At 40.0% G+C, this 11,027-nt stretch overlaps 1 protein-coding gene and 1 long non-coding RNA gene across 2 annotated transcripts; one reads left to right on the plus strand and one right to left on the minus strand.

Annotated features, from left to right (window-relative positions):
* Nucleotides 1-9: 9 nt before the first annotated feature.
* Nucleotides 10-2,371, plus strand: LOC131329595 (uncharacterized mitochondrial protein AtMg00310-like). Its single transcript, XM_058362815.1, has 2 exons — nt 10-66; nt 1,844-2,371. Exons 1-2 carry the CDS (start codon nt 10-12, stop codon nt 2,369-2,371), a joined length of 585 nt encoding a protein of 194 aa, XP_058218798.1.
* Nucleotides 2,372-9,471: 7,100 nt separating this feature from the next.
* Nucleotides 9,472-10,662, minus strand: LOC131336621 (uncharacterized). Its single transcript, XR_009202890.1, has 2 exons — nt 10,173-10,662; nt 9,472-9,780 (listed from the first exon to the last, which is right to left on the minus strand). It is a non-coding gene; the product is annotated as an uncharacterized LOC131336621 (long non-coding RNA).
* Between the last annotated feature and the right edge of the window lie 365 nt (nt 10,663-11,027).

Consider the following 11,027-nt stretch of genomic DNA (forward strand, 5'->3'; position numbering starts at 1 on the left):
GAAGATATAATGTGGAAGCTTTTGGGTGGTGGGTCACATGACTTGGCGAAGAAAGAAAGTGTTTCGGTGTCTACCCTTACGGTGTCTCCATTATGCCTCTTGTGGTTTTCGGTTATGTCTTTTTCATGTGGTTTTCGACTATGTCATGTGTAGTTCAATATTATGCCATGTGTGGATCTGTGTGTTGTATAATATGAAACCACAAAGAGCATAATCGAAAACCACAAGAGGTATAACCGAAAATTACAAGAGGCATAACGGAAACACTGTAAGGATAAACACTATAACATTATCCTTTTGTTTAATGTTTTGACGCCACCGAGTGTGTTAACATAGGGAATTACTTCGGTGTCTCCTCTAAAAAAAGAGACATCGTAACTTTTGACATAAAAAAATCATTTTGTTTAATATTTTGATGCCATCGAGTATGTTAACATAGGGAATTACTTCGGTGTCTTCCCTAAAAAAGGAGACATCGTAACTTTTGGCATAACAAAACTGTTGGGAGTTCATCTGATGCATCGATCCGCCACTGTGTGCTCAAGGCTCAAATTTGTGTGGGAGTAACGGCAAATAGTCCACCACATCACTTGAGCTCAATATACACTGAATGACCCATATCCACTTAAAAGGCTAAGCCTTATAAGTGGTAAGTTATCCACTTGTATATTAAGGTCCAACTATTTTTTGGTTCATTCGATGTGGGACTCAACGTTTACACATGTTCTAACAAAAACCATTATGAGTATAATTAAAACCCATTACAAGCATAACAGAACCATAACTTGTTTGGTTATGTCTTGGTTGATTTTTGGGATATTACTTGGTTATACCTTGTTACGGTTATGTTATGCTTGTAATGTGTTTTACCATTTTAGTTATGCTCATAATGATTTTGTTATGTCAAAAGTTACGGTGTCTTTTTTTTTAGGGGAGACACCGAAGTGCTTCCCGTTAACATAACATAACATAACATGGTGTCATGTCATCGATCAATTTATGCTCGCTTGTTTGTGCCCTTGAGCAAGATCACCCAATGTTGTTAGCTGCTTGCTGCAAAGACATCATCTCGACACGTACGTGGCTCGATCGGTGACACCCCGTCACCACGGACCTACCTGACTACTGGCATGGGTGTGAAATGATTTGGGTATGGTGCCTGTAATTACAGAAGAACGTAACATTATATTATTACAGAAAGAAAGTCTATCCATACAAATTTTGTACAGAGATCACGGTGTGGGAATCGACTCCGGATTCCACGCAAACGATTTGAGCTGTTCATTAAATATAAAACATTTTTTTGAAGGCTCTCGCAAAAAATTGATCAACTCAATTTGATACCTTCAATCCAATAATTTAACTTTTCAGGATCTTGTAATCTAAATAAAAAATTAGATGATTGGATTAAGCACTTATTGATATTGGATTGAGTTGATGTTTCGTGGAAGCCCTTAAAAAAATGTTTTAAATTTAATGAACGACTCATATTGCTTGTTTGGGGCCCGAAATGGATCTGTGCACAATTGTTGTGCACAAAATTTGTGTTGGTAGCATCTCTGATAGTATTATACTATTATTTACTAGCAACATTTTAATATATACAATGAATTCACTAGGAAAATATGTCAACGTTACTTTTTCAAATGATAAATTTACTGTTTTGCAATGGATAAGAAATATAGGATATTATTGTTTTTTCATATTTCTCGAACTAGGATGATGTTGTAGTGGCATGCTCAATTTAAATACGTTTTCGATAAGGTTTTTTTTTTCCTTTCTAAAGGAACATGCCCAAAATTGTCCCCTATAATTCTGGTATATTCGGGTTGTTTTGAAGCAGGAGCTGAGTGCGTTGGTGCCTATTCCGATTCGTGCAGATTTGGGGAAGTACTTGGGGTTGCCGGCTGAGGTGGGGAAGTCTAAGACAGCCCTTTTTAGTTATATTAAGGATAGGGTTCTTCAGAAATTAGCCAGGTGGAAAAAGAAAATTCTTAACCAGGTTGGGAAAGAAGTGTTGCTTAAGTCTGTAGCTTTGGCCCTTATGGTATATGCTATGTCCTGTTTCAAGTTACCGGTAGGTTTGTGTCACCAAATTGAAGCGGCTATGGCTATATTTTGGTGGGGTCAGAAAAGTGATGAACGAAAGATCCACTGGATGAGGTGGAGTCGGCTGTGCAATCCTAAATTCAAGGGAGGGTTGGGGTTCCAAGATCTTACGTCTTATAATTTGGCTCTTTTAGCTAAGCAAGGATGGAGGATTATGATGTCACTAGAATGTTTATTGGCCCAGGTTCTGAAGAGCAGATATTTCAAAGACAAATCGTTTATGGAAGCAGAGCTGGGTTCTAATCCATCTTGGGTATGGTGAAGCATTTGGGAAAGCATGAAGGTTATAACCATTGGAATTCGGTGGTCAATTGAGAATGACGAACATGTGCACATTGATGAGGATCCTTGGGTGCCAATAGATGGGGCATTCAAACCGCAAAGGCTGATGGACGATGGGGAGTTTGTGTTAGTCAAGTAACTTATTAATCCTTCTTCGACTACGTGGAGGGAGGATATTGTTTCATAGCTCTTTTTTTCGAATCACGCTCGGTGCATTCTCAACATTCCTTTGTTGTGGACGAATAGGGTTGATAAGTTGGTATGGCATCAGTCACATGCGGGTATTTATAATATAAGCTCAGGCTACTTGTCAGCTTTGAACTTGAATAATCAAAGGATTATGGGAAATGGAGAGGAAGGGGGGACCAGATTGATGGCTGGGAATGAGGCACAATGGAACGTAATTTTAATGATCCAAGTCGTTTAATGTGATCAGAACGTAATTTTAAGGGTAACTATGAAAAATCAGCAAAAAAAAAATTACCGGAAAGGGCTTGATCTGAACAGTTTTTATTTGAATCTGAGTAGTTTTTATTTGAATGGTTCAATTAAAAATTGCTCAAAACAAGCACTTCCCGGTCATATTTTTTGCTAATTTCTCGTGGACACCCTTAAAATCACATTCTGCACACATTGAACGGTTCGGATCATAAAAATTTGATTAGGAACTATGAGATTGAGATTTAGAGTGTTTTTTTAGATGTTTTTATAGGTGTCTCTAGAACCGCTCCGTACTAATATAGTAATGAACTACAAAAGCTACAAGTTGAGTACATTTCTAAAAGAAATTACTTTTCTTAAGTCGGCACTTAATTAAATATGTAGTGTGTTGGTCGCCTGGTAAATATGAGTATGTTTGTGTAAGTATTGGTGTAAATGTTTGTAGTTGTAGAAGAATTGGATAGTGATTTGTTTTGGGCATTGATTTCTACACTTCATTTTTTGATATTTACTTTTCTTTTTTATCTTTTAGCAAAAAAAATACATACACTTTCAACACTAAAATTAAAAAAAAAAGAGTGGTTATAAAAAAATGAGATGGTGTAGAAATCGATTCTTTTTTTTTTAGCAAACTTCAAAGCCACGCCGGCGCCAAAGGAGGCGGAGACCTGTAGGGGGAGTAGTTTGCGTAAAGCAAACAAACATGCGGTGACAACCTCTTCCAACCGCCGCAGTGCTCCTTGTTCTTCTTGTACCCACGTGTGAATACCACGTGAGACAAACATCCCATCTTTTCATTTCACCCTCCCTCCCTCTCTCTCTCTCTCGTCATTTCCGTCTCAGCTAGCTCCATCATTCTTTTCTTTCTGGAGAAGACCATCGATCACTCAGCTACATCATTCACTCACAGGTTTTTGAGGAAAAAATAGCGGGGACGGAATTGTTAGAGCCGATGTTTCTTTTCGAAGAGCAGAATCGAAGTATAGAGTCGAACAAGTAGGTGTAACTCTTGAGTTCTATGGCGGTACTCCACCCAGATCCCCACTTTTACAACCAAATTTTAGATTCGATTTGCAAGATTTATGTAACAGCTTTCACTTTGGGTTATCCCTTACGACGCGCTGCCCCGACTTTAATTTGTCCTCCTCTAATGAACAGTGAAATTGGTTCCTTAGGATTAGTCAGTGTGCATTCTAACAATCTTTTCAAGGTACAAAGCCAAACAAGTATAGATATAGATTAAGCCCTTACTTTTTTTTTAATTTACCCTAAAATGTTATCACTATCCAAATGAGTTGGCAGAGAAAAGTCCCATTTTTTCCCACCATTTTTTACCATCTCTTGAAACTAATTGGTGTTAGTGAGTGTTTCAATATAGATTTTTTGGGCTTTATCTTGGATATGTCAGAAAATATTTGGGTAAAAGTTATATTTTTTTACTTTTTCGATTCATTTTGACGAGACGAATCAATAATACATAAAAGTTATGCGCAAAACTAACAAACACAAACAAAATTTGAACTATAAAGAACAAAATAAGAAAAAGCTCAAAAATCTCAAAAAAAATCTTAGCGGAACTTAACCTAAGTCTTTTGGGATTCAACATTGCACTCGTAATTATGTTTTTAGAGCGATGCATGAAGTGGCATTGTGTAACCAAATTCATGGGAGAACTCCGGGCCCAACATTCCTCCCTCGTGATGACGCTCTCGCGACTCGAATCCATGACTACTTTGATACCACTTGTTAGATCGCTTTTCACCATCTCTCCTAAAATCAATTTGTGTTAGCGAGAGTTTCAACCAAGTCTTTTATAATATTCGACATTGCACTCGCAAGTCTGTTTTTAGACCGATCATAGAATCTCAACCGGTGTCTCCTCGTAAGACAAATCCTCAGAAAGTTCCAACGGTTTCGATTCCAGAATAAGTGACGGATCTCCCATGAACTTCCGAAGCATAGAGACATGAAACACGTCGTGTAACCGAGCCAACTCCACCGGTAATGCCAAACGATAAGCCGTAACCCCTACTCTTTTCACAATCTCGTAAGGACCTATGTATCTCGGTGCCAATTTTCCTTTCTTTTGGAAGCGAATAACCCCTTTCCAAGGTGAAGCACGAATAAACACAAAGTCGCCCAGTGCAAACTCTAACTCACGTCTCCGTTTATCCGTATAACTCGTTTGACGGCTCTGTGCAATTTTCAAACGTTCTCTAATCAATCTAACACCATCTGCCATTTGTTGTATTAACTCCAGACCCAATGGTTGCTCCTCAGTGGCTTGTTGCTCTAACTCTCGTTCCAACATACTCCTTTCACCCACATCCTCCCAACAAATCGGAGTCCTGCATCGTCTACCATACAAGGCCTCATATGTTGGCATGCCAATACTGCTTTGGTGACTGTTATTATAAGCGAATTCCGCCAACGATAAGTTCTCTTCCCAACCGCCACCAAAATCCAGAATACTCGCTCTCAGCATATCCTCTAGAATCTGTATAGTTCGTTCCGATTGACCATCAGTTTGTGGATGAAATGCAGTACTAAATTTCAAAGAAGTCCCCATAGCACGCTGCAAACTAAACCAAAATCTAGAAGTAAATTTAGGATCCCTGTCACTAACAATAGACATAGGTGCCCCATGCAATCTGACAATCTCGTCAACATATAATTTAGCATACTTATCGTGGTATAAGTAGTCTTTACCGGCAAAAAGTGAGCTGACTTTGTTAATCGAACAACGATAACCCAAATGGAATCGTACCCCCCTTTGGAACGCGGCAAATCTGTCACAAAATCCATCGTCACATGATCCCATTTCCACTTCGGTATGGGAAGATTTTGCAACAAACCTGCCGGTCTCTGATGTTCTGCCTTCACTCGCTGACAAGTTTCACAGCCAGCCACATACTCCGCAATTTCCCTTTTCATACCACTCCACCAGAAATATTCTCTCAAATCACGATACAACTTAGTGCTTCTTGGATGCATAACATATGCAGAACAATGAGCTTCATCTAAAATTTCCTTCTTTAAAACCATATCATTTGGCAAACACATTCTCTTTCCAAACAAAATCATACCATCATCCTGAACACTGAACTCAGGCATTTTCCCCTTCTACACGCTGCTTGAACTCTTGCAAATCAGGATCCTACCACTGCCCATCTCTGATCCGATCTATAAACAAAGGTCGAACACTGAAACGAGCTAACAAAGGTCCACCACTTTTCAGTGAAAACTCCACCCCCATGTGTTTCAACTCAGTAAAAACTGAAACTCTCGAACATCGTACACATGCCAATCTTCCTGTTGTCTTTCAACTCAAAGCATCAGCGACCACATTTGTCTTACCTGGATGATAATGTATAGAACAATCGTAGTCCTTTATCGACTCCATCCACCGTCGTTGCCTCAAATTTAACTCCTTCTGCGTGAACAAGTATTTTAAACTCTGATGATCACTGTAAATCTCACACAATACTCCATACAAATAATGCCTCCATATTTTGAGAGTGAAAACCACGGCCGCTAACTCCAAATCATGTGTTGGATAATTCTGTTCATGAACTTTCAACTGTCTCAACGCATAAGCTATAACCTTACCCCGCTGCATCAAAACACAACCCAATCCTTGCAATGAAGCGTCAGTGTAGACCACCAAATCCTCTATAACAATCGGAATTGTCAAAACTGGTGCTGATACTAATCGTTTCTTCAACTCAAGAAAACTGTTCTCACACTCATCAAACCATAAAAATTTCACATCTTTCCTAGTCAACTTTGTCATTGGCAAAGCAATAGCAGAAAAGCCATGAATAAACTTCTGATAATAACCCGCCAAGCCAAGAAAACTTCGAATCTTTGAAAATTTTTGGGACTCTCCCAATTAACCACCGCTTCTATCTTCTTATGGTCCACACAAACTCCATCAGAAGAAATCACGTGCCCTAAGAATTCCACACTATCCAACCAGAACGTACATTTGCTAAGCTTCCCGAATAAATGATTGTCACGTATGACCTGTAACACGATACGTAAATGATCCTCATGTTCCTCCTTGGTGCGAGAATATATCAGTATATCATCGATAAACACGATAACGAAAGTATCCAAGAATGGCTGAAATACCCAATTCATCAAATCCATGAAAACCGCTAGAGCATTGGTCAAACCGAACGACATAACCAAAAACTCATAATGACCATACCTGGAACGAAAAGCTGTCTTTGATACATCACTGTCCCTTACCTTAATCTGATGATAGCCCGATCTCAAATCAATTTTGGAGAATACCGTAGCCCCGTGCAATTGATCAAACAAATCATCTATCCTCGGCAATGGATATTGGTTTCGAACTGTCACCATGTTCAACTATCGATAATCGATACACATACGCATGGAACCATCCTTCTTCTTGACAAATAAGACCAGTGCACCCCACGGCGATATGCTAGGCTGAATGAAACCCCGATCTAGTAATTCCTTCAACTGCACTTTCAATTCAAGCAACTCTGCCGGCACCATACGATACGGAGTAATAGATATCGGATTAGTACCCGGCAATAGTTCAATAGTGAACTCAACCTCACGGTCTGGCACGATACCCGGCAACTCATCCGGAAATACATCCGCAAACTCATTAACAATTGGTATCTCCTCTAGTGCAGGTGCTTTCTTTTCAGTGTCAATCATATAAGCAATATACCCCTTACAACCCTTACTCAACAAGGATTTGGCCTTAAGTGCCGAAATAATACAAGTAGAACTCACTACTGAATCACCACAGAATTTCACCTTATCACTATTTGGCAACTGAAATATAATTTCCTTACCTTACTAAAACAATCCATGACGGCATGATACCCCGACAAAAAATCCATACCCAAGATCACTTCAAAGTCAGTCATATCTAATGGCAACAAATCTACCAATAACCTCTTTCCCCAAACCACCAATCCACAACTCGCGTAACACACATTAACAACTACTACCTCACCCACCGGTGTAGAAATAGCTAAAGCAATATTTAAAAGTTTAGCAGGCTTGTCTAAATGTTTAATGAAAGCATTAGATACAAAAGAATGCGTAGACCCAGGGTCTAGCAACACACGTGCATAAGTGCTAGGAACAACCAAAGTACCTGTCACTACCCCTTGCGAAGCCTGTGCCCCTTGAAGTGTGATTGCAAACACTCTACCTGTTGCTATAGAATTACCGGCTCCTCCACCTCTACCACCTTGCACACTACCCACAGAAGATGCTGCCGGCATTGGTGCCCGAGGACATTGCATCGACATGTGCCCAAACTCACCACAAGTATAGCACTTGACGCTCTTAAGCGCACTTGGACAATCCCTCTTCAAATGATCCGTAGACCCGCAACCGAAACATTGATGAGACATTGTCGTAGCACCACTCACTGTCTGTCGGTTAGTCTCTTGTCCTGACTTCCCTTTGCACCACCCCGTGGAACCCCATTGTGATTTCCCGAAATCTTGAGTTCTGGTAACCTGAGATTTTTGACCCCCACCTTTGCTAGTACCTCCTCCAGACTTACCAAATGCTGCTCTTTCTGTCTTACTTTTCTTGTATGACTCCCGGTTATCATTATAGTCCTGAATATCCTTCCCTACCCTCCTAGCCATTTCCACCAACCGAGCATATTCCTCTTGTTCATAGGTAGTCAACCTTGTAGCTACCTTCGATGAAAGCCCTTTTCGGAATTGCTGACATCTTTTCTCTTCTGTATTCACCAAGTCTGGAGCATATTTCGACAATTTTGCAAACCTAGCTTCATACTCTGGAACAGTCATACTGTTCTGCCTCAATTCAATAAATGTCGCTGCCTGGTCCAACTTCCAACTCTTCGAAAAATAGTGATCATTGAACCCTTTAATAAAGCGCTCCCACGTCACCACTCGCGGTACCGCAGGTATAACTCCTGGCAGAGGGGCAGTCCACTGCCTCTCAAACGACTCCCACCAATCCCGAGCACTACCTTTCAAGCTAAAACTTGCTAATGTCACCTTTTGTGCGTCGGTCACTTCCATAGCCTTCAACACCCGCTCCATAGATTTAAGCCATTCTTCAGCATCACTGGGGTCAATTGCCCCCTCAAACTCCACAGTGAATAGCTTTTTGAACCTTTCAAGTAAACCAGTGCCCATTCCACGAGTCATTGCCTCTCTGTAGTTTGCCATTGCATAAGAGCTGTTTGTTGTTCTGCAAGCAAGGCTACAGTCGCAAGAAGTTTATCAGCATCCCCCACAACCGGCTGCTGTAAAGGAACTTCAGATTGCTCAACCTCATCATCACTAGACGCAGCGTCCTCAGCATGAACTGTATGCTCCGAAGCCATTTCTCAAATATCTGTTCCAATAACTTTAACAATCAATAGCAAACGCAATTTTAGAGATATAACTCACCCGTTAGTCAATCCTACCTCTACACAAGAAACACAAAACCCCTATGGTCCACTACTGAACTCCCAACCGACCCTCAACTCAGAGTCTAGAAAGTACTAGCTCTAATACCAAGTTGTCACGCCCCGTCCCGGAACAACACCCGAAGTGGGCCACATGGCATTCCACACACCAAAGAACAAAATCTAAACGATAAACCATACACATAACAGAGTAAAACCCCAGCGGAAGACTTAACTTTAATATAAACAAGGTGTCAACAATTTTACGAACTTACATAGTACATAAGTTGCTGCCTCTTATCCCAACATAAGTAATTAAACATTAACAGAGTTCCCCACATAATTAAAAACTTGAAATCATAAAGTACTTGACAACCTTAGTCACAAAATGAGTTTAACAAAAATTATAGTTTGACCCATTACAACCAACTCGACCCAAAAACACCAACACTCGATACTAATCCAAGTGTCCCCAAAATGCCGACCGGTAGTGGACCAACTCTACGACCACCTGTGACCTGGCAATCCAAAAAGGAAACCCAGAGTGTGTGAGATATAGAATACATTTAATAAAATACTACAATACCCGAAGGAATATCTCACTTGAACGTAGTTCACACAATTTCAGCTTATGTACTCAAAAAGACAACACACATATAATCACAACATATGCGGTGGCACGTCTACCATAATCCCATATACCCCAGGAATGGTGTCCCACACGCCATGCTCCCAACTACCGTTAATTAGGCGGCATGGCTTATGACATGATGTGCCTCACACACAAACCTTCAACGGTATAATCAACATACAACAAACATGCATAACATTAGCTAAATCCCAAATAGCATGATACACAACCACCACCATGTAATACCTTATTGAATATAACCATATCAAACACACTCACCTTTGTGTCGACCGAGGTATGCCAAACTAAGGTTTCGGCACCTCTCGAATGACCGGCTCTTTACCTAGCCACAAGTTAACTCATATTAGTTACTAATTCAATGAATACTTGGCACAAGGTTATAAAGCTAATAAGAAGCTAAACAATGTCTAACGGATACAAATATGTCCAAATCAATACCTAAAAGTGTCCCACGATAAGTGTGAAACTCAAACACTACCCAATTCTCCAAAAAGACAACATTCCACGACCAATCTGTCTTAGAATGATCATAACATTTAATAGGTTTAGAACTAGTTCATGAGACCACCACCGTTAGAAATTACACTTCCGGTACATGAATTTTGATATAAAGTTTTCCCAACATAGAGTCCGGACGACAAAGTTATGCTCGTCCGAAATTACTCACTCAACTGTCCAAAATTACAGATTTTGCACGTCCACCAACTTCAAACCAAAAACTGATTTAACCTATAACAAAACAAGCCACAAACCCTATATATTCTGAAAGGCATACAAGTCTAGTTTCTAAATCAAAAATCAGTGTGCAAACTCAATACCCGAGCTAAAAGATATGACTGTTTTTCCCAAGATGTGTCGGTGCCACAAACACAAAATCGAGCAGGATCACACCAACTTGAAAACTCCGCCAAACCTAGAATATACATCTAATAAACCCCAAATTTGGTACACACCATTATCACTCATCAAAGTTCATCCCTCATTTTTCCCTGATTTTTCACAACAAAGGAACCTAGTCAAAATCACCCCCGAACTCAGAAATTCTGAGCAGAGCAACACAATTTCCACCAGAACAGTTTGTGTTCGAAAATTCATAAAAACTCGAATACTTAA

Source organism: Rhododendron vialii, chromosome 1a (genome assembly GCF_030253575.1).
Source record: "Rhododendron vialii isolate Sample 1 chromosome 1a, ASM3025357v1".
NCBI lineage: Eukaryota > Viridiplantae > Streptophyta > Magnoliopsida > Ericales > Ericaceae > Rhododendron > Rhododendron vialii.